Source organism: Gobius niger (assembly GCF_951799975.1).
Source record: "Gobius niger genome assembly, chromosome: 13".
Classification (NCBI taxonomy): domain Eukaryota; kingdom Metazoa; phylum Chordata; class Actinopteri; order Gobiiformes; family Gobiidae; genus Gobius; species Gobius niger.
In genome coordinates, this window is record NC_136864.1 from 1,358,635 (window position 1) to 1,385,587 (window position 26,953).

Consider the following 26,953-nt stretch of genomic DNA (forward strand, 5'->3'; position numbering starts at 1 on the left):
AAGGAAGGAAGGAAGGAAGGAAGGAAGGAAGGAAGGAAGGACGTAATGTGCTCATGAGTGAATCCCGATGAAGAAAGTTAGAAATGCATTTGTGGGAATGACTTTGAAACAACTTAAAACTTTTATTCTTTGTCAGAAAAAAACATTTATGATTTAAAAAACTCTACCTTCTCATCTTCCTCGTTGTCGTCCTCCTTGTCCTCTGGCTCGGACGCCATCCTTCACCTGAGGGTCACCAGAGGGTCACCCGAGGGTCACCTGAGGGTCACCTGTGGGTCACCTGTGGGTCACCTGTGGGTCACCTGAGGGTCACCTGAGGGTCACCCGAGGGTCACCTGAGGGTCACCTGTGGGTCACCTGTGGGTCACCTGTGGGTCACCTGAGGGTCACCTGAGGGTCACCTGAGGGTCACTTGAGGGTCACCTGAGGGTCACCTGTGGGTCACCTGTGGGTCACCAGAGGGTCACCTGAGGGTCACCTGAGGGTCACCTGAGGGTCACTTGAGGGTCACCTGAGGGTCACCTGAGGGTCACCTGTGGGTCACCTGTGGGTCACCTGTGGGTCACCTGAGGGTCACCTGAGGGTCACCTGAGGGTCACTTGAGGGTCACCTGAGGGTCACCTGTGGGTCACCTGTGGGTCACCTGTGGGTCACCAGAGGGTCACCTGAGGGTCACCTGAGGGTCACCTGAGGGTCACTTGAGGGTCACCTGAGGGTCACCTGAGGGTCACCTGTGGGTCACCTGTGGGTCACCTGAGGGTCACCTGAGGGTCACCTGAGGGTCACTTGAGGGTCACCTGAGGGTCACCTGTGGGTCACCTGTGGGTCACCTGTGGGTCACCAGAGGGTCACCTGAGGGTCACCTGAGGGTCACCTGAGGGTCACCTGAGGGTCACCTGAGGGTCACCTGTGGGTCACCTGAGGGTCACCTGAGGGTCACCTGAGGGTCACTTGAGGGTCACCTGTGGGTCACCAGAGGGTCACCTGAGGGTCACCTGAGGGTCACCTGAGGGTCACCTGTGGGTCACCTGAGGGTCACCTGAGGGTCACCTGTGGGTCACCTGAGGGTCACCTGAGGGTCACCTGAGGGTCACCTGAGGGTCACCTGTGGGTCACCTGAGGGTCACCTGAGGGTCACCTGAGGGTCACCTGAGGGTCACCTGAGGGTCACCTGAGGGTCACCTGTGGAGACCAGCACTGACTCACATAAGGAGAAATGAGCTTATCTTAAGAAAATACTTCTACATCTGGATCAAACATGAGGAAATATTCATTATTACGTGTAACTTTTGAAGTATTTGCACTTCTTAACCTCTTACCATCCGCCTAAACCGAATGCCTTCTGTCCTCTTTGTCTATAGGCCTGTGTAACACCTCATTTGAAAGCTAAGACCCACAAAACTGATCTTTTTCCTCGCGTTGTTGCTGTGTTGTGTCACCTTTTTATGTATTTTTCTTTTTTTTATCACATTTCTGTTGAGTTTCTGTCACTTGTTGGTTGAATTTTTGTCACATTTTTGGTGAATTTTTGTCACATTTTTCTCACATTTTTGTTGAGTTTTTGTCAAATTTTTGTTCAGTTTTTGTCACTTTTTGGTTGAATTTTTCTCACATTTTTAAAAAATGTTTTAGTCACTTGTTGGTTGAATTTTTGTCAATTTTTTGTCAAATTTTTGGTGAATTTTTGGTTGAGTTTTTGTCACATTTTTGTTGAATTTTCGTAAAATGTTTGTTCAGTTTTTGTCATTTTTTTGTCGTGTTTACATCCTTGTTTTCTTCTCATTTCTTTGTGGCTGTTTTGGTGCTTTTTCCCCAAGAAGCTTTTTGATTCGGGTAAAGCCAAACTGGAGAAAATGGGATCCGTTCAGGTGGGAGTTAAGAGTTACTATAATGTTACTATAATGTAATATCACGATGAAGTATGTGTACTCGTTGAGTAAAATAAATACTCTTAAATCTTCCAGAGGCTTCCCTGACGCCATAAACAGATGTACTTTGTGTTTTATGTAGTTTTTTCTTCAGAATATTGTATATTTTCCTGAGCGAGTACTATGAGTATTTTTACATCATTTCATGTTTTGTTTCTCATTATTTATGTCACTCAAACAGTAACTCAGTAGTCACAGTACTATCACAGTACTATCACAGTACTATCACAGTACTATCACAGTACTATCACAGTACTCAAGTAATATCTTCCCAGGTTATGTTGATTTTACTCAAGTAAAAGTAAAAAAAGTACTTGGAGAAAATGTTACTTGAGTACTGTGAGTACCTGAGTAACTGAGAGAAAAGGTCTGATAAATTGTACCTGATATTTACAAAGAAAATTCAAGGAAATGATAAAAAATACAGAAAAACTAAATATTTCTAAAGAACGAGACGATCCAAAATGAAGCTTTTGCTGCTTAAATGATCTATTTTCATTTTATTCATTTAAATATTTACTCACAGTGGAAAAAGTACTTTTATTCAAGAAACAAATAAAAAGTACCGTATGAAAGTGAAAGTGCAGGGCGACGGTGGTGCAGAGGGTAGAGCGGGTCGTCTCATGATCAGAAGGTCGGGGGTCAGAATCCCGGCTCCTGGAGGTGTTCACTGCCGTCGTGTCCTTGGGCAAGACACTTCACCCTCCTCACCACAGGAGTCTGTGTCACAGACGGAATGACAGACTGAGAGGTTCTTTACTGTAAAGCACTTTGGGCCTGATGAAGGTATTTAACCTCTTAACTCCCGCCTGAACCCAGAGGATCTTTTTCCTCACGTCAGCAGATTTTGTTTCCATCATTTTTTTGTTGGGTTTTCAACTCATTTTTGTAACTTTTTTGTCATTTTTTGTCACATTTTTGTAATTTTTTCGTCAATTTTTGATCACATTTTGGGGTTTTTTTTGGTAATTTTTAGTCAAGTTTTTATCACATTTTTGTAGTTTTTTGTCGCATTTTTGTCATTTTTCGGTCATTTTTGTCACATTTTTTTCCATTTTTTCATAAATTTTATATCAATTTTTTGTCATTTTTTTGGTTATTTTTTGGTCACATTTTTTCTAATTTTTTTCTATTTTTTTGTCAAATATTTGTATTTTTTTGGTCAAATTTTTATCAAATTTTTGTATTTTTTTCCACATTTTTTTTTTTATTTTTTTCCACATTTTTATCACATTTTTTTTAATTTTTGTAGTAATCTTTTTGTCACATTTTTGTAATTTTTTCGTCAATTTTTGATCACATTTTTGGGTTTTTTTTGGTAATTTTTAGTCAAATTTTGATCACATTTTTGTAGTTTTTTGGGTCATTTTTGTCACATTTTTTTCCATTTTTTCATAAATTTTATATCAATTTTTTGTCATTTTTTTGGTTATTTTTTGGTCACATTTTTTCTAATTTTTTTCTATTTTTTTGTCAAATATTTGTATTTTTTGGGTCAAATTTTTATCAAATTTTTGTATTTTTTTCCACATTTTTTTTTAATTTTTTTTCACATTTTTATCACATTTTTTGTAATTTTTGTAGTAATTTTTTTGTCACATTTTTGTCACATTTGTTCATTTTTTTGTCAAATTTTTATCACATTTTTATCATTTTTTTGTCACATTTTTTGTCACATTTTTGCCACTTTTTCATCAATTTTTCGTCACTTTTTTGTCAATGTTTTCTCACTTTTTCGTCACATTTCCATCTCTGTTTTCGTCTCAGTTTTGTTGCTATTTTCACAGTTTTTTTCCAGGAGCTTTTGGATTGGGGTAAAGCCAAACTGGAGAAAATGTGCTCGGTTCAGGTGGGAGTTAAGGGGTTTATGCTATAGTTGAGGTCATTCACCAAAACTAAGGAGTACTTGAGTAAATGTAACTGAGTAGTCCCCGTCTCTGCTCCTGACGTTATCTCGTAAATAACGTAAATAAACACAATAACAAGTCAAAGAAACACAAACTTTACCTGTGAAACTCCGCCATTTTATCTGCCCTGTCGTTCTTCATCCGGGGCTTTAATGTTTTGGCTCGAACTGAACTCTTTTCTCTTCTGTTTGCGGAGCGGAGCTAGTTTTATTCCTCATTAGCCGCTAGCCATAGCCGCGTTTGGCCGTTCCCATGACAACCCGACGGCAGCTCAGGTGGGCGGGGCTTCAAGGTACAACGGGGACTGTTTTTATCCCACATATAATATTATTTATAATTAATACTACAATAATGATGACAAAGTAGGATTTTTTTTTGTACCTCAGGTTTTTTTATTTTTTATTTTTATTTTTTTAAAACCTCTTAACCCCCGCCTGAACCGAGCACATTTCCTCATGTTTGGGGGTTAAAGGTCAAGTTATTTTAGTCAGCTGCTCATTTATACCCATTTAGTTTCCCTCTCCTGAAGGACACTGAGCTTCACCAGAGAAGTCTCACAGATCCAGGAAACTACTTTACATCTTCATTATCACATTTTTTTTAGGATTTTTTTGTTCCTAAATTCCGAATTTTCCAGTATTTTTTGATCATTTTATCTGGTCCTCTCATGAAGCTTTTCTTGCATTTTATTAGACATGACACAGTTTAACCTCTTAACTCCCGCCTGAACCGAGAGCATTTTCTCCAGTTCAGCTTTACCCAAATCCTGTAGGCCAGTGTAACGCCTCATTTGAAAGCTAAGAGCTACAAAACTCATCTAAATGGGTCTTTTTCCTCACGTCATCAGATTTTTTTTCCATCTTTTTTTGTAACTTTTTTGTCATTTTTTTTGTCATTTTTGGTCACATTTTTGTCACATTTTTGTGATATTTTTTGTCATTTTTTTGTCATTTTTTGGTCATTTTTTTTTCTTTTTTTTCATTTTTTGTCACATTTTTTGTAGTTTTTTGTCATTTTTTGGTCATTTTTTGGTCCATTTTTTGTAGTTTTTTTTGTTTTTTGTAATTTTTTGTCAATTTTTTTGTCACATTTTTGTCATTTTTTGGTCCATTGTTTGTCATTTTTTTGTCTTTTTTTGGTCAATTTTTTTGTAGTTTTTTTTTTGTTTTTTTGTAATTTTTTCGTCAATTTTTTGTCATTTTTTGTCATTTGTTTGGTCATTTTTTTGGTAATTTTTTGTCATTTTTTGTCAATTTTTTGTCATTTTTTGTCATTTTTTGTCATTTTTTGTCCATTTTGTCGGTTCAGGTCATTGATAGTATATTTAGAATCCACTGTGGTTCAGGTGGGCTGTTGTTTGCCTGCTATGCTGCCAGGGGGCGCTGTGAGCATGTGTGTGCGGGACATTACAATGCATAAAAATAAAAGTAGTTTTACAGTGCACATTCGTTATGTTTGTAACTTGGCCATTATTAATATTAAAGTCACAATAAAAACAAAAAATCTTTAAGGTTGAGTTGTAAGTTTTCCATTCACTCTCCGAAGAAAACTACAGCGCCCACAATGCCGCTCGGTGACGTCGCCCACGTGACTCGGGGAGGCGGGCGGCGGGACGTTTTCAAACTCAGAGCGGAAGCAGCGGCGGCGGAGCGAAGAGCGAGCGGCTCGAAACAGCTTTATTCCTAAAAGTTTCTCCTTTTTTCTTTATGAGAACAAGACACAAGGAAGACGTTTGGAAAACAGGAGGGAGAGCTCAAAATGGCGGATTCTAACGGGCACAGAGGAGGCTGTAAGTCAAAATAAAATACTTTTAAGAAGGTTTCAGGTCAGTTAAGCTACTTAACGTCATGTGTAAATGTGCTTCACTCTGGTTAGTCGCGATCATGAATGTTTTCAACACTAGTGCAGCTTAACACAGTTCATAATACAGCTCATACTGCGTACTTTTCAGTTTGTTTACAAAGAGTCTGTAACCTCTTAACCCCCACCTGAACCGAGCACATTTTCTCCAGTTTGGCTTTACCCAAATCCAAAAGCTTCTGGAAAAAAGGTGTGAAAATAGCGACAGAACGGAGACTAAAACAATAATGAAGACTTTGACAAAAAAGTGAGAAAAAAATTACAAAAAAATGACAAAAAAAAGCCACAAAAAACGACAAAATTGACAAAAAATGACAAAAAAGCCACACAAAAAAAAGACAAAAATTGACCAAAAAAAAAAAAAGACAAAAAGTTACGAAAAAAGCCACAAAAAAAAAAAATGACAAGTGACAAAAAAACGACTATAAATGACAAAAAAACGACAAAAAATGACAAAAAGGGACAAAAAAACGAAAAAAAAAATTGACAAAAAAATGACCAAAAATGACAAAAAAGTGACAAAATAAATAAATAAAAATTGACAAAAAAAAAAACGACAAAAAATGACAAAAAAATTGACAAAAAATGACAAAAAAGTGACGAAAAATGACCCCAAAAAAAGCCCAAAAATTGGACAAAAAAGTTACAAAAAAAATGACAAAATGTGACAAAAAAAATGACCAAAAAAACTCTACAAATAAACGCTTCTTGAAATAAACCAGGATGAAAAAGCCACAAAAAGTTAGAAATGCAACAAAAAAAGCCATGAAAACATGAAAAAACATGAAAAAACTGAGGCGTAAACCCCAGTCGAGAAGCTTTTAGATTCGGGTAAAGCTGGACTCGGTTATGGCGGGGTTCAGTGGATTTTGTTTTGGATTCCTGCGAGCCGAGGCCCTGAGCCAAAGGAGGAGTTTGTTTAGGAATGTGTGAAGACTCTGGGGTTTGACCTGGAGGGACGTCCCTGTAACAGCTGCTTCAGTGAGATCAGAAATGTGCTGCAAACATCTGGATAGACACTTGTCGGGCTACAAAAGGGCAGAAAAAACACTTTACACATTTCTTTAACACTTTTTCCACTGTTCTTTCTTCCACATTTCTTCACATTGGAGATGAGCTCGATATTGCACATTTGCATATCGTCCAAAACAGAAGCTTCTACATTATCTTGTAGACCAGGGGAACGCGAGCTTTCTTAACCTCTCAACTCCCACCTGAACGGATCCCATTTTCTCCAGTTTGGCTTTACCCTAATCAAAAAGCTTCTTGGGAAAAAAAACAAAATAGCCACAAAAAATGAGAAGAAAACAAGGATGTAAACGCAACAAAAATGTGACAAAAATTCAACAAAAAAATGACAAAAAATTCAACAAAAAGTGACAAAAATTCAACAAAAATGTGACAAAATTCAACAAAAAAATGACAAAAAATTCAACAAAAATGTGACAAAAATTCAAATAAAATGTGACAAAAAATTCAACAAAAATGTGACAAAAATTCAAATAAAATGTGACAAAAAATGACAAAAATTCAACAAAAAAGTGACAAAAAATCAACAAAAAAATGACCAAAAATTCAACTAAAATGTGACAAAAATTCAACTAAAATGTGACAAAAAATGACAAAAATTCAACAAAAAAGTGATAAATATTTAACAAAAAAGTGACAAAAAATGACAAAAATTCAACAAAAAAAGTGACAAAAATTCAACAAAAAAATGACAAAAAATCAACAAAAATGTGACAAAAATTCAACAAAAAAATGACAAAAAAATCAACAAAAATGTGACAAAAATTCAACAAAAAAGTGACAAAAAATGACAAAAATTCAACAAAAAAGTGACAAAAATTCAACAAAAAAATGACAAAAATTCAACAAAAAAGTGACAAAAAATGACAAAAATTCAACAAAAAAGTGACAAAAAATTCAACAAAAATGTGACAAAAATTCTACAAAAATGTGACAAAAATTCAACAAAAAAATGAATAAAAATTTAACAAAAATGTGACAAAAATTTAAATAAAATGTGACAAAAATTTAAATAAAATGTGACAAAAATTTAAATAAAATGTGACAAAAATTCAAATGAAATGTGACAAAAAATGACAAAAATTCAACAAAAATGTGACAAAAATTGAAATAAAATGTGACAAAAATTCAAATAAAATTTGACAAAAATTCAAATAAAATGTGACAAAAAATGACAAAAATTCAACAAAAATGTGACAAAAATTTAAATAAAATGTGACAAAAATTCAACAAAAATTCAACAAAAAAATGACAAAAATTCAACCAAAATGTGACAAAAATGAAAAAAAAAGAAAGAAAAAAAAAACATACAAAAGGTGACACAACACAGCAACAACGTGAGGAAAAAAAATCAGTTTTGTGGGTCTTAGCTTTCAAATGAGGTGTTACACAGGCCTATATAACAGCCAAAGAGGACAGAATGCATTCGTTTCAGGCGGTGGTAAGAGGTTAAAATTATTATTATTTTTCCAGTGCGCTTTCTACAAATGCCAGAGTTGTGCATAATATGACCTAATTGGGTGTATTAACAGTATTTCTCCCATTTAACCCTAAAAATGTTGAAGTACTTTCTGATGTTTTTTTCCAGTTTACCCGCCCAATGTTTGTTCTTGTTTTTCTGATTTGTTTGTGGCGTCTCTCTCTGATGTTAAAGTGAAGTTCTTGTGTTTCAGTCGAGCGTCTGACGGCGGAGGAGATGGATCAGCGCAGGATCGAGGGCGTGGCCTATAAGTACCTGTGTCACCTGGAGGAGGCCAAGAGGTCAGTCCCACTGCTCCTCACGGGGCCGCTGTGTGTGGAACTCACATTTACGTCCTTCAGTCTGTTAATATGGACATCAGGGAGGTACAAGAAACATTAGATCATTTATAAACTGCATTTCGGACCAAATAAATTCATGTAAGAGCAGTTATATTTTATTTTTATGTCTCTGTCCATCATAGACAGAAAAGCCCATGTCCTAAAGCTCCCAAAGCCTGAGTTTTATTCATTTATGTGTTTTTATTTAACAATAGTATTGAGATGTTTCTTAAATGGTCTCTTGTCGTCTTTACTTCAGCTCCTGTAGATTTTCTCGTGTGTTTGTAGTAACTTAGCGAGTAGCTACAGCGTTTTCATTGTTCTGCAGCAGCTCATTTCCCTCAATATAAACATGCTGTGTGTCTTTAGTTTGGATTTTCTGAGGACTTTTTAGTCGCTGGGTTAGTTTTTCAGAAGAATAAACCCCTGGGCATAAAACGGCGTCAGAATGGCCAAAACTGTTTGCCGCGACGTTAGCAACGTTAGCCTGTATGTTGTAAACACTGCAGACGCTGCAGCACGAACAACATTAAGCTCTGGTTAAATCCAGCTCAGACTCTGGTTTAGAGAGCGCAGTCTGTAATAAAGTCAGCTCTATGTGGATTATTGGATTCACACTAAACTATTCTCCAGTATCGGTTTCTGGTATCAGGGACTCATGAATGAGTATGAGTATGAGTACAAACATGTGGTATCGGCCCGATACTGGTATCGGTATCGGTGCGTCCCTATATCTCAGTTTGGAAAAACTCTGGCCTGTTCCTTTAAAGTTCTGGTATTGAAAAAAGTGTAATAGTCCCCAGCCCTGTTCATGCATAAACCCACATCCTGCATGATGTTCTCTTCTGGTCACTCCCCTCTCATGTTAATAACGTGTGCGTGTGCAGGTGGTTGGAGGCGTGTCTCTTGTCTTATACATGTTAATAACGTGTGTGTGTGCAGGTGGATGGAGGCGTGTCTCTTGTCTTATACATGTTAATAGCGTGTGCAGGTGGATGGAGGCGTGTCTCTTGTCTTATACATGTTAATAACGTGTGTGTGTGCAGGTGGATGGAGGCGTGTCTCTTGTCTTATACATGTTAATAGCGTGTGCAGGTGGATGGAGGCGTGTCTCTTGTCTTATACATGTTAATAACGTGTGTGTGCAGGTGGATGGAGGCGTGTCTCTTGTCTTATACATGTTAATAACGTGTGCGTGTGTGCGTGTGCAGGTGGATGGAGGCGTGTCTGGGCGAGCAGCTGGCTCCTCCCACTGAGCTGGAGGAGTCTCTGAGGAACGGCGTGCTGTTGGCCAAACTCGCTCACCGCTTCTGTCCCGACGCCGTCCCCGTCAAGAAGATCTACGACTGGGACCAGGCCAGATACCAGGTCTGTCCCGAAGACCAGGACGCTCACTCTCTCCTCACGCTCCTCACACTCTCTCCTCACACTCTCTCCTCACGCTCCTCTCGTTCCTCACGTTCCTTATGCTCCTCACACTCTCTCCACACTCTCTCCTCACACTCTCTCCTCACACTCTCTCCTCACACTCTCTCCTCACACTCTCTCCTCACACTCTCTCCTCACGCTCCTCTCGTTCCTCACGTTCCTTATGCTCCTCACACTCTCTCCACACTCTCTCCTCACACTCTCTCCTCACACTCTCTCCTCACGCTCCTCTCGTTCCTCACGTTCCTTATGCTCCTCACGCTCTCTCCTCACGTTCCTTATGCTCTCCACACTCTCTCCTCACACTCTCTCCTCACGCTCCTCTCGTTCCTTATGCTCCTCACGCTCTCTCCTCACGCTCTCTCCTCACGCTCTCTCCTCACGCTCTCTCCTCACGCTCTCTCCTCACACTCTCTCCTCACGCTCCTCTCGTTCCTCACGTTCCTTATGCTCCTCACGCTCTCTCCTCACGTTCCTTATGCTCTCCACACTCTCTCCTCACACTCTCTCCTCACGCTCCTCTCGTTCCTCACGTTCCTCTCACTCCTCACGTTCCTCACACTCTCTCCTCACACTCTCTCCTCACGCTCCTCTCGTTCCTCACGTTCCTTATGCTCCTCTCACTCTCTCCTCACGCTCTCTCCTCACACTCTCTCCTCACGCTCCTCTCGTTCCTCACGTTCCTTATGCTCCTCACGCTCTCTCCTCACGTTCCTTATGCTCTCCACACTCTCTCCTCACACTCTCTCCTCACGCTCCTCTCGTTCCTCACGTTCCTCTCACTCCTCACGTTCCTCACACTCTCTCCTCACACTCTCTCCTCACGCTCCTCTCGTTCCTCACGTTCCTCTCACTCCTCACGTTCCTCACACTCTCTCCTCACACTCTCTCCTCACGCTCCTCTCGTTCCTCACGTTCCTTATGCTCCTCTCACTCTCTCCTCACACTCTCTCCTCACACTCTCTCCTCACGCTCCTCTCGTTCCTCACGTTCCTTATGCTCCTCTCACTCTCTCCTCACACTCTCCACACTCTCTCCTCACGCTCCTCTCGTTCCTCACGTTCCTCTCACTCCTCACGTTCCTCACACTCTCTCCTCACACTCTCTCCTCACGCTCCTCTCGTTCCTCACGTTCCTTATGCTCCTCACGCTCTCTCCTCACGTTCCTTATGCTCTCCACACTCTTTCCTCACACTCTCTCCTCACGCTCCTCTCGTTCCTCACGTTCCTTATGCTCCTCACGCTCTCTCCTCACGCTCTCTCCTCACGCTCTCTCCTCACGCTCTCTCCTCACGCTCCACTCGTTCCTCACGTTCCTTATGCTCCTCACGCTCTCCTCACGCTCTCTCCTCACGTTCCTTATGCTCTCCACACTCTCTCCTCACACTCTCTCCTCACGCTCCACTCGTTCCTCACGTTCCTTATGCTCCTCACACTCTCTCCTCACGCTCTCTCCTCACACTCTCTCCTCACGCTCCTCTCGTTCCTCACGTTCCTTATGCTCCTCACGCTCTCTCCTCACGTTCCTTATGCTCTCCACACTCTCTCCTCACACTCTCTCCTCACGCTCCTCTCGTTCCTTATGCTCCTCACGCTCTCTCCTCACGCTCTCTCCTCACGCTCTCTCCTCACGCTCTCTCCTCACACTCTCTCCTCACGCTCCTCTCGTTCCTCACGTTCCTTATGCTCCTCACGCTCTCTCCTCACGTTCCTTATGCTCTCCACACTCTCTCCTCACACTCTCTCCTCACGCTCCTCTTGTTCCTCTCATTCCTTATGCTCCTCACGCTCTCTCCTCACGCTCTCTCCTCACGCTCTCTCCTCACGCTCTCTCCTCACGCTCTCTCCTCACGCTCCACTCGTTCCTCACGTTCCTTATGCTCCTCACGCTCTCTCCTCACGTTCCTTATGCTCTCCACACTCTCTCCTCACACTCTCTCCTCACGCTCCACTCGTTCCTCACGTTCCTTATGCTCCTCACACTCTCTCCTCACGCTCTCTCCTCACACTCTCTCCTCACACTCTCTCCTCACGCTCCTCTCGTTCCTCACGTTCCTTATGCTCCTCACGCTCTCTCCTCACGTTCCTTATGCTCTCCACACTCTCTCCTCACACTCTCTCCTCACGCTCCACTCGTTCCTCACGTTCCTTATGCTCTCCACACTCTCTCCTCACACTCTCTCCTCACGCTCCTCTCGTTCCTCACGTTCCTTATGCTCCTCACACTCTCTCCACACTCTCTCCTCACACTCTCTCCTCACACTCTCTCCTCACACTCTCTCCTCACGCTCCTCACACTCTCTCCTCACGCTCCTCTCGTTCCTCACGTTCCTTATGCTCCTCACACTCTCTCCACACTCTCTCCTCACACTCTCTCCTCACACTCTCTCCTCACACTCTCTCCTCACACTCTCTCCTCACACTCTCTCCTCACACTCTCTCCTCACGCTCCTCTCGCTCCTCTCACTCCTCACGTTCCTCACACTCTCTCCTCACACTCTCTCCTCACGCTCCTCTCGCTCCTCTCGTTCCTCACGTTCCTTATGCTCCTCTCACTCTCTCCTCACACTCTCCACACTCTCTCCTCACGCTCCTCTCGTTCCTCACGTTCCTCTCACTCCTCACGTTCCTCACACTCTCTCCTCACACTCTCTCCTCACGCTCCTCTCGTTCCTCACGTTCCTCTCACTCCTCACGTTCCTCACACTCTCTCCTCACACTCTCTCCTCACGCTCCTCTCGTTCCTCACGTTCCTTATGCTCCTCTCACTCTCTCCTCACACTCTCCACACTCTCTCCTCACGCTCCTCTCGTTCCTCACGTTCCTCTCACTCCTCACGTTCCTCACACTCTCTCCTCACGCTCTCTCCTCACGTTCCTTATGCTCTCCACACTCTTTCCTCACACTCTCTCCTCACGCTCCTCTCGTTCCTCACGTTCCTTATGCTCCTCACGCTCTCCTCACGCTCTCTCCTCACGTTCCTTATGCTCTCCACACTCTCTCCTCACACTCTCTCCTCACGCTCCTCTCGTTCCTTATGCTCCTCACGCTCTCTCCTCACGCTCTCTCCTCACGCTCTCTCCTCACGCTCTCTCCTCACGCTCTCTCCTCACGCTCTCTCCTCACACTCTCTCCTCACGCTCCTCTCGTTCCTCACGTTCCTTATGCTCCTCACGCTCTCTCCTCACGTTCCTTATGCTCTCCACACTCTCTCCTCACACTCTCTCCTCACGCTCCTCTCGTTCCTCACGTTCCTCTCACTCCTCACGTTCCTCACACTCTCTCCTCACACTCTCTCCTCACGCTCCTCTCGTTCCTCACGTTCCTTATGCTCCTCTCACTCTCTCCTCACGCTCTCTCCTCACACTCTCTCCTCACGCTCCTCTCGTTCCTCACGTTCCTTATGCTCCTCACGCTCTCTCCTCACGTTCCTTATGCTCTCCACACTCTCTCCTCACACTCTCTCCTCACGCTCCTCTCGTTCCTCACGTTCCTCTCACTCCTCACGTTCCTCACACTCTCTCCTCACACTCTCTCCTCACGCTCCTCTCGTTCCTCACGTTCCTCTCACTCCTCACGTTCCTCACACTCTCTCCTCACACTCTCTCCTCACGCTCCTCTCGTTCCTCACGTTCCTTATGCTCCTCTCACTCTCTCCTCACACTCTCTCCTCACACTCTCTCCTCACGCTCCTCTCGTTCCTCACGTTCCTTATGCTCCTCTCACTCTCTCCTCACACTCTCCACACTCTCTCCTCACGCTCCTCTCGTTCCTCACGTTCCTCTCACTCCTCACGTTCCTCACACTCTCTCCTCACACTCTCTCCTCACGCTCCTCTCGTTCCTCACGTTCCTTATGCTCCTCACGCTCTCTCCTCACGTTCCTTATGCTCTCCACACTCTTTCCTCACACTCTCTCCTCACGCTCCTCTCGTTCCTCACGTTCCTTATGCTCCTCACGCTCTCTCCTCACGCTCTCTCCTCACGCTCTCTCCTCACGCTCTCTCCTCACGCTCTCTCCTCACGTTCCTTATGCTCTCCACACTCTTTCCTCACACTCTCTCCTCACGCTCCTCTCGTTCCTCACGTTCCTTATGCTCCTCACGCTCTCTCCTCACGCTCTCTCCTCACGCTCTCTCCTCACGCTCCACTCGTTCCTCACGTTCCTTATGCTCCTCACGCTCTCCTCACGCTCTCTCCTCACGTTCCTTATGCTCTCCACACTCTCTCCTCACACTCTCTCCTCACGCTCCACTCGTTCCTCACGTTCCTTATGCTCCTCACACTCTCTCCTCACGCTCTCTCCTCACACTCTCTCCTCACGCTCCTCTCGTTCCTCACGTTCCTTATGCTCCTCACGCTCTCTCCTCACGTTCCTTATGCTCTCCACACTCTCTCCTCACACTCTCTCCTCACGCTCCTCTCGTTCCTTATGCTCCTCACGCTCTCTCCTCACGCTCTCTCCTCACGCTCTCTCCTCACGCTCTCTCCTCACACTCTCTCCTCACGCTCCTCTCGTTCCTCACGTTCCTTATGCTCCTCACGCTCTCTCCTCACGTTCCTTATGCTCTCCACACTCTCTCCTCACACTCTCTCCTCACGCTCCTCTTGTTCCTCTCATTCCTTATGCTCCTCACGCTCTCTCCTCACGCTCTCTCCTCACGCTCTCTCCTCACGCTCTCTCCTCACGCTCTCTCCTCACGCTCCACTCGTTCCTCACGTTCCTTATGCTCCTCACGCTCTCTCCTCACGTTCCTTATGCTCTCCACACTCTCTCCTCACACTCTCTCCTCACGCTCCTCTCGTTCCTCACGTTCCTCTCACTCCTCACGTTCCTCACACTCTCTCCTCACACTCTCTCCTCACGCTCCTCTCGTTCCTCACGTTCCTTATGCTCCTCTCACTCTCTCCTCACACTCTCTCCTCACACTCTCTCCTCACGCTCCTCTCGTTCCTCACGTTCCTTATGCTCCTCTCACTCTCTCCTCACACTCTCCTCACACTCTCTCCTCACGCTCCTCTCGTTCCTCACGTTCCTCTCACTCCTCACGTTCCTCACACTCTCTCCTCACACTCTCTCCTCACGCTCCTCACGTTCCTCACGTTCCTTATGCTCCTCACGCTCTCTCCTCACGTTCCTTATGCTCTCCACACTCTTTCCTCACACTCTCTCCTCACGCTCCTCTCGTTCCTCACGTTCCTTATGCTCCTCACGCTCTCTCCTCACGCTCTCTCCTCACGCTCTCTCCTCACGCTCTCTCCTCACGCTCCACTCGTTCCTCACGTTCCTTATGCTCCTCACGCTCTCCTCACGCTCTCTCCTCACGTTCCTTATGCTCTCCACACTCTCTCCTCACACTCTCTCCTCACGCTCCACTCGTTCCTCACGTTCCTTATGCTCCTCACACTCTCTCCTCACGCTCTCTCCTCACACTCTCTCCTCACGCTCCTCTCGTTCCTCACGTTCCTTATGCTCCTCACGCTCTCTCCTCACGTTCCTTATGCTCTCCACACTCTCTCCTCACACTCTCTCCTCACGCTCCTCTCGTTCCTTATGCTCCTCACGCTCTCTCCTCACGCTCTCTCCTCACGTTCCTTATGCTCTCCACACTCTCTCCTCACACTCTCTCCTCACGCTCCTCTCGTTCCTTATGCTCCTCACGCTCTCTCCTCACGCTCTCTCCTCACGCTCTCTCCTCACGCTCTCTCCTCACACTCTCTCCTCACGCTCCTCTCGTTCCTCACGTTCCTTATGCTCCTCACGCTCTCTCCTCACGTTCCTTATGCTCTCCACACTCTCTCCTCACACTCTCTCCTCACGCTCCTCTTGTTCCTCTCATTCCTTATGCTCCTCACGCTCTCTCCTCACGCTCTCTCCTCACGCTCTCTCCTCACGCTCTCTCCTCACGCTCTCTCCTCACGCTCCACTCGTTCCTCACGTTCCTTATGCTCCTCACGCTCTCTCCTCACGTTCCTTATGCTCTCCACACTCTCTCCTCACACTCTCTCCTCACGCTCCACTCGTTCCTCACGTTCCTTATGCTCCTCACACTCTCTCCTCACGCTCTCTCCTCACACTCTCTCCTCACGCTCCTCTCGTTCCTCACGTTCCTTATGCTCCTCACGCTCTCTCCTCACGTTCCTTATGCTCTCCACACTCTCTCCTCACACTCTCTCCTCACGCTCCACTCGTTCCTCACGTTCCTTATGCTCTCCACACTCTCTCCTCACACTCTCTCCTCACGCTCCTCTCGTTCCTCACGTTCCTTATGCTCCTCACGCTCTCTCCTCACGTTCCTTATGCTCTCCACACTCTCTCCTCACACTCTCTCCTCACGCTCCTCTTGTTCCTCTCATTCCTTATGCTCCTCACGCTCTCTCCTCACGCTCTCTCCTCACGCTCTCTCCTCACGCTCTCTCGTTCCACACGCTCCTCTCACTCCTCACACTCTCTCCTCACACTCTCTCACGTTCCTCTCGTTCCTCTCGTTCCTCTCGTTCCTCTCGCTCCTCTCGCTCCTCATAACCTCTCCCATTACTTAGAGTCTAACCGTGTTGGTGGTTTCCTCTCCAGGCGCTGGGGCTGCAGTTCCGCCACACGGACAACATAAACCACTGGAGGACGGCCATGTCGGCGCTGGGTCTGCCCGCGGTACGGTCACCTGACCACACACTGCTCTCTGATTGGCTGCTCACTCACTCTGTGTTGTTGCAGATCTTTTACCCCGAGACCACGGACGTTTATGACAAGAAGAACATGCCCCGTGTGGTCTACTGCCTGCACGCGCTCAGGTCAGTTCACATTTCAGATTCAGCGTCTCGCACATGAGGAGCTGAAGGAACATTTATGTTCTAAAATGGAACCCTCTGTCCCTCTGCAGCTTGTACCTGTACAGACTGGGACTGGCCCCGCAGATCCACGACTTATACGGGAAGGTCAACTTCACAGGTGAGCAGACGGACATGTGTATAAACTGAAGCTTAAGAGTCTTCATTGTAAAGGAGCTTTTTACGTTTGTAGAGGAGGAGATCAACAACATGAAGCTGGAGCTGGATAAGTTCGGGATCCAGATGCCGGCGTTCAGTAAGATCGGGGGGATTCTGGCCAATGAGCTGTCAGTGGACCAGGCGGCAGGTGAGCCCGCCCACTGCCCCGCCCACATTACCCATTTTTTCCCAATTTGTCCTAAATTTTCCCCCAATTTTTAAAATATTTTTTCCACCTTTTCCCTTCTATTTTTCCCCAATTATTACCCCATTTTTAGCAATTGTTTCCCCAAATTTTCTTCTATTTTAATTTTTTTTTTTTTCATTCCCTCCATATTTTGCTACTTCCCTCTATTTTCCCCCATTTTTTCTCCTCATTTCTTCAGACTGTGTTAATTGACATTCCCCATATTTTGCCCTCCCCGCCCACCAATTATTTTCTCAATTTTTAATTTTTTTTTTCTCAAAATTGATTCCCATTTTTTCCCAATTTGTCCTAACTTTTCCCCCAATTTTCCACCCTTTCCTTTCTATTTTTCCCCAAATATTTTCCCAATTTTTAATCATCGTTTCCTTCTTTTTCTTCCCATTCCCCCCTGCCCCTGTTATTTTGCAATATTTTTTCCAATTATTACCCCATTTTTTAGCAATTGTTTTTTTTTCCATTCCCTCCATATTTTGCTAATTCCCTCTATTTTCTCCCATTTTTAACTATTTTTCCACATTTTTCCCCCCCATTTCTTCAGACTGTAGATGAACTCCATATTGTACATTTGCATTAATTCTTCCAAACAGCGATTTCGATCTGATCTTGTTGCCGATATATCGCCCTCCTCTAACCCGCCTCCTGCTGATTCCAGTGCACGCCGCCGTGATCGCCATAAACGAGGCGGTGGACCGGGGCCGCGTGGAGGCGACGGCTCAGGCTCTGAGGAATCCCAACGCCATGATGGAAGACCTGCAGGACGCTCTGGTGGAGCTGTACCAGGAGCTGCTGCAGCAGAGCCGGAGGCAGAAGACGCTCAACGCAAAGAACCGGGTAAGAAACGAGAGGACGACGTTAAGCTCTGGTTATTATACAGATGTGCAGTAAATGGAGTCTTTACACCAGGGCACGGCCACATCTGTTAGACCAGATTCATCATTTCATCGATTAACCACTTAACTCCCGCTGAACCGAGAGGATCTTTTTCCTCACGTCATCAGATTTTTTTTCCATCATTTTTTTTGTTGGGTATTCAACTCACTTTTGTAACTTTTTTGTCATTTTTTCGTCAAATTTTTATCACATTTTTGTAATTTTTTTGTCCCATTTTTTTCATTTTTTCGTACATTTTTTAAAAATAAATTTTTGTCATTTTTTGTCACATTTTGCCACATTTTTGTATTTTTTGTTGTTGTCATTTTTCCATAAATTTTTCATGAAATTTTTGTCATTTTTTTGGTCATTTTTTTGATCATTTTTTTGTTACATTTTTGTCATTTTTCCGTCGATTTTTTATCACATTTTTTTCATTTTTTGTCACATTTTTGTCTTTTTTTTTGTCACATTTTTTTTTTTTTTTTTCGTCAATTTTTATCACATTTTGTCATTTTTTTGTCACATTTTTTTGCACATTTTTTCACATTTTTGTCATTTTTTTGTTGCATTTTTTCATTTTTTTAAATCAAATTTTTGTCATTTTTTGTCACATTTTTGACATTTTTTCGTCAATTTTTTTTGGCAAATTCTTGTGACATTTTTGTGACATTTTTTCCACTTTTTCATCAATTTTTCGTCACTTTTTTGTCAATGTTTTCTCACTTTTTTGTCACATTTCCATCATTGTTTTCGTCTCAGTTTTGTTGCTATTTTCACAGCTTTTTTCCTGAAACTTTTGGATTGGGGTAAAGCCAAACTGGAGAAAATGTACTCGGTTCAGGTGGGAGTTAAGGGGTCAATCACATCACAGGCTTAATCGATTTAAAAAGTGTCTTAACAATTAATCATTATGCTCTGTTTTAGAGGAAAATACAGCGTAAGTGCAAAGAAGCATAAAATGTGGCATATGTTGAAGTTTGCAAACCTATTAATCAGAGTCTGAGCTGGATTTAACCAGAGCTAAATGTTGTTAGTGCTGCAGCGTAGGCAGTGTTTACAACATACAGGCTAACGATGCTAATGTTGCTAACATCTGAAAAACTAACCCAGGGACTAAAGACTCCTCAGAAAATCCAAAATAAAGAGATACAGAATGTTTATATTGAGCTGCTAAGCTACTACTACTGTTAAGCTACTGGATAAGTTACTATAAACACAGGAGAAAATCCACACGGAGCTGAAGTAAAGGAGAAAAGAGACCACTTATCTGCAGTAATAAGTAACATGTCAATACTATTGTTACATAAAAATACATAAATGAGTAAAGCACAAGCATTGAGGAGCTTTAGGACATGAGCTGCTCTGTCTGTGATGGACAGAGCAGTAAAAATAAACAAAACATAATGGCATCTTCTGATGTAACTTCTCTTAAAAGTGTCACCTACTTTACTCAAGGAAATGTAAATGAGTAAATTAACTCATTACAAACCAATCTGCTGTGAAAAAGTCCGTCTATAAACCGTCTATTCACTTCAAAAAGTCTGTTGAAGAAAGTGAGTTAACCTCTTAACATGTTTTAACCTGTTCTCCAAATTCTCCAAATCTAAAAGCTTCTTCAAAATAGCGACAAAAAACGAGAAGAAAATGAGGATGTAAATTGACAAAAATGACAAAAATCCAGCAAAAAAGTGACAAAAATCTAGCAAAAAAGTGACAAAAATCCAGGAAAAAAGTGACAAAAATCCAGGAAAAAAATGACAAAAATCCAGGAAACAAATGACAAAAATCCAGGAAAAAAGTGACACCCCCCCAGACAAAAATCCAGAAAAAAAATGACAAAAATCCAGGAAAAAAGTGACACAAAACCAGCAAAAAATTGACAAAAATCCAGCAAAAAAGTAACAAAAGTGCCATAAAAAAGGGACAAAAACACATAAGGGAAATAAAAAGTGATGACAATGGCAAAGAGGAGAGAATGCATTTGGTTTTGGCGGGTGGTAAGAGGTTAAAATGCCACAGTTTTAAGAGTTTCCGTTGTGTTTCAGGGCGGAGCCGCGGAGAAGGACATTTACGAGGAGTATTTAACGCGAAAGGAAATCCAGCGCGACATCGGCGTGGTCAACAGTGAGTCCCCACACGCTGCGGTCCGCCTCTCTGGAGCGGTTTAGTTTAACCTGTGTGTGTTTCAGTGCACTGGGCGGTGGAGCGGATTAGTTTCAGCTGTGTGTGTTTCAGTGCACTGGGCTGTGGAGCGGATTCGTTTCACCTGTGTGTGTTTCAGTGCACTGGGCTGTGGAGTGGATTAGTTTCATCTGTATCTGTTTCAGTGCACTGGGCTGTGGAGCAGATTAGTTTCACCTGTGTGTGTTTCAGTGCACTGGGCTGTGGAGCGGATTAGTTTCATCTGTGTGTGTTTCAGTGCACTGGGCTGTGGAGCGGATTAGTTTCATCTGTGTGTGTTTCAGTGCACTGGGCTGTGGAGCGGATTAGTTTCATCTGTGTGTGTTTCAGTGCACTGGGCTGTGGAGCGGATTAGTTTCATCTGTGTGTGTTTCAGTGCACTGGGCTGTGGAGCGGATTAGTTTCACCTGTGTGTGTTTCAGTGCACTGGGCTGTGGAGCGGATTAGTTTCACCTGTGTGTGTTTCAGTGCACTGGGCTGTGGAGCGGATTAGTTTCACCTGTGTGTGTTTCAGTGCACTGGGCTGTGGAGCGGATTAGTTTCACCTGTGTGTGTTTCAGTGCACTGGGCTGTGGAGCGGATTAGTTTCACCTATGTGTGTTTCAGTGCACTGGGCTGTGGAGCGGATTAGTTTCATCTGTGTGTGTTTCAGTGCACTGGGCTGTGGAGCGGATTAGTTTCACCTGTGTGTGTTTCAGTGCACTGGGCTGTGGAGCGGATTAGTTTCACCTGTGTGTGTGTTTCAGTGCACTGGGCTGTGGAGCGGATTAGTTTCACCTGTGTGTGTTTCAGTGCACTGGGCTGTGGAGCGGATTAGTTTCATCTGTGTGTGTTTCAGTGCACTGGGCTGTGGAGCGGATTAGTTTCACCTGTGTGTGTTTCAGTGCACTGGGCTGTGGAGCGGATTAGTTTCACCTATGTGTGTTTCAGTGCACTGGGCTGTGGAGCGGATTAGTTTCACCTGTGTGTGTTTCAGTGCACTGGGAGGTGGAGCGGATTAGTTTCACCTGTGTGTGTTTCAGTGCACTGGGCTGTGGAGCGGATTAGTTTCACCTGTGTGTGTTTCAGTGCACTGGGAGGTGGAGCGGTTTAGTTTCACCTGTGTGTGTTTCAGTGCACTGGGAGGTGGAGCGGTTTAGTTTCACCTGTGTGTGTTTCAGTGCACTGGGAGGTGGAGCGGATTAGTTTCACCTGTGTGTGTTTCAGTGCACTGGGAGGTGGAGCGGTTTAGTTTCACCTGTGTGTGTTTCAGTGCACTGGGAGGTGGAGCGGTTTAGTTTCACCTGTGTGTGTTTCAGTGCACTGGGAGGTGGAGCGGATTAGTTTCACCTGTGTGTGTGTGTTTCAGTGCACTGGGAGGTGGAGCGGATTAGTTTCACCTGTGTGTGTGTTTCAGTGCACTGGGCTGTGGAGCAGATTAGTTTCGATTTCAATTATTACACTAGACGATCACAAAAATAGCATAATCGAGAACAAACGATTATTAAGGATGCCCTCCCGCTCGTCCGTCCAAAGCGCAAAAAGTCCGCGGTTTGTGTGACGCGTCTGATCAGCTGAAACACCAGCGCAGCGTGACAGAACTGTAAATAATATCTACTAATATTTTTAACTCTTGAGATAATGCCACTGTTAAGAGCTCACCTTGTGCTGAAGGAGAACAGCTGTTTTAGAAGCCTCGATGCCTTTGCTCAGACTCTGGTTTTGTTTAGTAGAAAAGTCTAAAACTCTTCTTCAGGAGCAGATCAACGGAGCTCAAAGCAAACTCTTATTATTTCATGCTGCTGAGATGATTGTTTCTGTTTCTTTCGCATTTCACGAGCTAGAGGCTCAGGCTTTGGTTTGACATAAAAACATTAGCGCTGTGTGATGATGTCATCAGGCCGCGCCGCTCTGTTGGACAGGTGTGAGGGCTGGCCAGCAGGGGGCAGGTGTGAGGGCTGGCCAGCAGGGGGCAGGTGTGAGGGCTGGCCAGCAGGGGGCAGGTGTCCCTATATGATTAGTTTAGAAACGAGAGCATATAAAAAAAAAATGCTCTTATTGTCCAAAGAAAATGTAGTCCATAGTTGTTTTTTAAAATAATAATAAAAATGAATAAATAAAATAAAGATTTTTTTAAGGCCACAAATAATCGTTTGAATAATCGTGATTTCAATTATTACTAAAATAATTGTGATTATTATTTTTTCTATAATCGAGCAGCCCTAGTGTGTGTTTCAGTTCACTGGACGGTGGAGCAGGTGGATCAGGCGCCTCTTTAGAGTGGTTTAGTTTAACCTGTGTGTGTTTCAGTGCACTGGGCGGTGGAGCGGATTAGTTTCACCTGTGTGTGTGTGTGTGTTTCAGTGTACTGAGCTGTGGAGTGGATTAGTTTCACCTGTGTGTGTGTGTGTGTTTCAGTGCACTGGGCTGTGGAGCGGATTAGTTTCACCTGTGTGTGTGTGTGTGTTTCAGTGTACTGAGCTGTGGAGTGGATTAGTTTCACCTGTGTGTGTGTGTGTGTTTCAGTGCACTGGGCGGTGGAGCGGATTAGTTTCACCTGTGTGTGTGTGTGTGTTTCAGTGCACTGGGCGGTGGAGCGGATTAGTTTCACCTGTGTGTGTGTGTGTGTGTTTCAGTGCACTGGGCTGTGGAGCGGATTAGTTTCACCTGTGTGTGTTTCAGTGCACTGGGCTGTGGAGCGGATTAGTTTCACCTGTGTGTGTTTCAGTGCACTGGGCTGTGGAGCGGATTAGTTTCACCTGTGTGTGTGTGTTTCAGTGCACTGGGCGGTGGAGCAGGTGGATCAGGCCCTGGACTCTGATGATGACGCCGCTCTGCTCGCGGCGCTGTCTCTGCCCTGTTTGTCCCTCCGGGGCCTCCGTCCAGAGCTGGCCCTGTGGTACCTGGAGCAGCTGAGCGCAGACCGGCAGCAGAAAGCTCTGGTACGGAGACAAAGACGAATATCTCAGTTTGTTTAGGGACTTTCTCGATAACGAGGACCAGGCGATATTTTTGCAAACCATCGGAAATGTGGAAAAATATCTTGGCTTTGTCACTCACGAAGATAGATATATTTTCCCTCTTTATTTATTTATTTTTAAAAAAATTTCTCAAATGATTTCAGATTATTTTTCACCTTCAACTTCCGACATTGTTTCTCCATATTTTTCCCAATTTTCCCCAATTTTGTCCCTATTTTTTTTTGTAACTTCTTACATTTTTCCCCCCATATTTCCCCAAATGTTTCCTCCCTATTTTTTACCCCATTTTTTAAAATTTATTTCTTTATATTTTTACAAATCTTTCCCATATTTTTCTCCCATTTATTCCTTTTTTATGCTTCCATGATCCCTGTTCTTTCTCATTTTTCAATTTCTTTTCCCGAAATGTTTTTTTTTCTGCAGTATCTATACCCACATTTTTTTACCCAATTTTTTCCCTATTTTTTTGAACGTCTTACATTTTTTTTCCCATATTTCCCCAATTTTTTCCTCCCTATTTTTTTTACCCCAATTTAAAAAAAAATATTTCTTTATATTTTTACAGATCTTTCCCATATTTTCTCCTATTTATTCCTCTTTTTTTCTCTCATTTTTTATCCTTCCATGATTTTCCTCCTATTCTTTCTAATTGTTCCATTTCTTTTCCCAAAATCTTTCTTTTTCTGCAGTATCTACACCCACATGTTTTTTTCCCCTTTTTTTCCCCTCTCTTCTCTATTTTCTCCCTAAGCTTTTATTTTTAAAAGTGCAGCATCTGAGGAGAGAAGGACTTGCAACTGTTTCCTAGAGCTGAGCGATACTGACAGAAATTAATATCTCAATATTTTGGGGACTTTCTCTGGTTTTGCAAACCAGAAATATGTGTTGTTTCCTCTCTCCATGTGCCTCCTCACCTGTGCTCTCTGACCTCTGACCTCTGCAGGACCAGGGCGGGGTCGACCCTCTGGATCCCGAGGAGCTGCAGGAGGGAGTCTCTGCGGCCAATCGAGAGGCCCAGAGGAAGAACAGCGGTAAAACCTAAAGCATCACAGTTTGATGCAGACACTGGGGCTGAGACAAAAAAAAATAATGTCAATGCACTTTTCAGTCTTAAAGGTGCATTACGCAGCTTTTTATAAAAAAGTTAATAGTTAAGTTAATATTAATGTTATTTGACCTTTCAGTGTATTGGTGGTTAACATGTGCCCCAGGGACAATTGCATAGTTGCATAATGTACCTTTAACACTTAAATACCGTAAATTCTGTAATACTGGCCTGTATTCCATTAGTGGCCGGGTCTCCGACAGAGGCCGGGTCTCCGACAGAGGCCGGGTCTCCGACAGAGGCCGGGTCTCCGACAGGGGCCGGGTCTCCGACAGAGGCCGGGTCTCCGACAGGGGCCGGGTTCGCGGCTGGCGGAGGCAAATTAAAGCCGGTCTCTAAAACAGGCCGGGGCTTTTATTAGAAACTATAACAGAAGAAATATTCCCCATGTTAAGAATGTGTCTCATACTGGTGTAAATGAAAACTCACGTGCAGGAAGTAACAAACGGGAACCCGGGCCGAGGGGGGACGCTGCGGAGGAGCTGATCCGAGCGTAACTTTGACACAGATTTAGCCACTTTTCAAACCTCCTGTGACGATATTTGGATCTTCAGCGCGAGCGTCTCGTCTTCTCTCGGGTCAGTCTCATGATCGATCACAAACACAAACGCTCCGTCTAAACTCGCCTTTTACACAAGATAACAACAAATAATCCGGTCCGGTAAAAACGAAACAGAAACCTGCAGTGACATTGATGTTAAAGCTCCGCTAACAGCAACGAAACACTTCCTGTTGTCCCGACAAAATAAAAGGCGTCAATGTTCCAGCCGCTGGGAGAGGGTTTGAAATGTTCATTAATAAATGAACCTAATATTTTAGGTGCAAATGGACACAAATCTCGTTTTTCTTCGTTTTCCTGGTCGACCGTTTTGTTCAAATAGAAATAAAGGCCTGTCTCTAATTGTGGCCTGGTTCCAATAAAGGCCTGGTCCTGATGCCCTTGAGTAAATAAAGGCCCCGGCCTATATTACAGCATTTATGGTAACCGTCAGATGGCATTAAGTGTATAAACTTGGGACACATGACTGTTTTTACACATATTAAGGTAAACGCATTGCTTGATTGTGTTTCAGTGGACGCCGCTCTGCTGAAGCTGAACCAGAGTCTGAGCGGCTCCGATCCCAGACTCACGCTGAGCGCCCTGATGAGTCCGGCGCTCGACCTGCCCCCCCTGCTCCCCACGGCGGCTCGTCTCTACCACACGGAGCTGCAGCAGATCCAGAGGCAGAGCCCACAGGTCATAAACGTTACAAGCTTTCACTTAATTATGAAGCAGATGCAGCGAGGTGTCAAAAACAGACTTTAACCAAGCACAGTTCGGCTTTGCCCAAATCTAAAAGCTTCTCGACTGGAGTTTACAGCCTCTAGGCCAGTGTAACGCCTCATTTGAAAGCTAAGACCTACAAAATTGATCATGACTTTTTTGTCGCCGCTTTTTTGTCACATTTTTCAAAGCGTTTCTGTCGTGTTTTCGTGGCTTTCTTGTTGATTTTTTTTTGTTGCTTTTGGAATAGTTTTTGTTGTGTTTTCCTCTTTTGTTATCGCTTTTTTGTTGTGTTTTTGCTTATATTTTAGCGCTATTTCAATTGCTTTCTTGTCATGTTTTCGTCACTTTTTCATCTAATTTTCATCTAGTTTTCATCACATCACGTTTTAGTCGCTTTTTTAATGTGTTATTGTTGCTTTTTTTCTGCTTGTTTTTGTCGCTCTTTTGCCACTTTTTTGCTTTTAGATTTGGGTAAAGCCAAAAAAAGAGTGCAGTGTCTGTAACCCCTTAACTCCCACCTGAACTGGGCACATTTCCCCCAGTTTGGCTTTACCCCAATCCAAAAGCTTCTGGAAAAAAGGTGAGAAAATAGCGACAGAACTGAGACGAAACAATGATGAAGATGTGACAAAAAACGGACAAAACAATTGACCAAAAAATGATGAAAAAATGGCAAAAATGACAGAAAGTGCCGAAAAATGAAGAAAAATTTACAAAAAATTGACGAAAAATCAAAAAGTGGAAAAAAATTGACAAAAAAGATGAAAAAAATATGAAAAAGTGGCAAAAATGTCACAAAAATTTACATAAAATTTACAAAAAAATTACAAAAATGTGATAAAAAATGCACAAAAAAATGACGAAAAATGATGAAAAGTGGCAAAAATGTCATACAAATGTGACAAAAAATGACAAAAAATTGACGAAAAAAGTGGAAAAGCGTTGACAAAAAGGTGACCAAAAAATTTGACCAAAAAAAATATGAAAAAGTGGCAAAAATGTCACAAAAATTTACAAAAAAACACAAATGTGACAAAAAATGAAAAAAACAATTGACAAAAAAAGGGCAAAAACATGACAGAAAGTGACAAAAAATGAAGAATTTACAAAAAATGGACGAAAAAATAACATAAAAGTGGCAACAAATTGACAAAAAAATGATGAAAAAGTGGCAAAAATTTGATAAAAATTTTACAAAAAAAATGACAAAAATTCGACAAAAAAAGGACAAATGTGACAAAAAAGTTACTAAAATGAGTTGAAAATCCCCCCAAAAAATGATGGGAAAAAAATCTGATGACGTGAGGACAACGATCCATTCAGATGAGTTTTGTAGATCTTAGCTTTCAAATGAGGCGTTACACTGGCCTACAGGATTTGGGTAAAGCTGAACTGGAGAAACTGCTCTCGGTTCAGGCGGG

At 43.5% G+C, this 26,953-nt stretch overlaps 2 protein-coding genes across 3 annotated transcripts in view; one reads left to right on the forward strand and one right to left on the reverse strand.

Annotated features, from left to right (window-relative positions):
* Positions 1–4,057, reverse strand: part of ttc24 (tetratricopeptide repeat domain 24) — a 16,472-nt gene extending 12,415 nt beyond the window's left edge. The window contains exons 1-2 of one of the 2 annotated variants that reach the window (XM_079569337.1): positions 3,936–4,057; positions 168–225 (exon numbers count right to left, since the gene is read on the reverse strand). In XM_079569337.1, the coding sequence (XP_079425463.1) occupies positions 168–218 (51 nt within the window). In that variant the 5' untranslated portion in view covers positions 219–225; positions 3,936–4,057. Of the gene's footprint in view, positions 1–167; positions 226–3,924 lie in introns of both variants that reach the window. The other variant, XM_079569338.1, reaches the window with a different exon arrangement.
* Positions 4,058–8,402: 4,345 nt separating this feature from the next.
* The window catches only part of iqgap3 (IQ motif containing GTPase activating protein 3), a 56,604-nt gene continuing 38,053 nt past the window's right edge, over positions 8,403–26,953 (forward strand). The window contains exons 1-11 of the mRNA XM_079569345.1: positions 8,403–8,485; positions 9,736–9,892; positions 16,526–16,603; positions 16,667–16,743; positions 16,833–16,900; positions 16,973–17,086; positions 17,799–17,977; positions 20,065–20,143; positions 22,958–23,121; positions 24,104–24,191; positions 25,339–25,502. Of these exons, the coding sequence (XP_079425471.1) occupies positions 8,421–8,485; positions 9,736–9,892; positions 16,526–16,603; positions 16,667–16,743; positions 16,833–16,900; positions 16,973–17,086; positions 17,799–17,977; positions 20,065–20,143; positions 22,958–23,121; positions 24,104–24,191; positions 25,339–25,502 (1,233 nt within the window). The 5' untranslated portion in view covers positions 8,403–8,420. The remainder of the gene's footprint in view (positions 8,486–9,735; positions 9,893–16,525; positions 16,604–16,666; positions 16,744–16,832; positions 16,901–16,972; positions 17,087–17,798; positions 17,978–20,064; positions 20,144–22,957; positions 23,122–24,103; positions 24,192–25,338; positions 25,503–26,953) is intronic.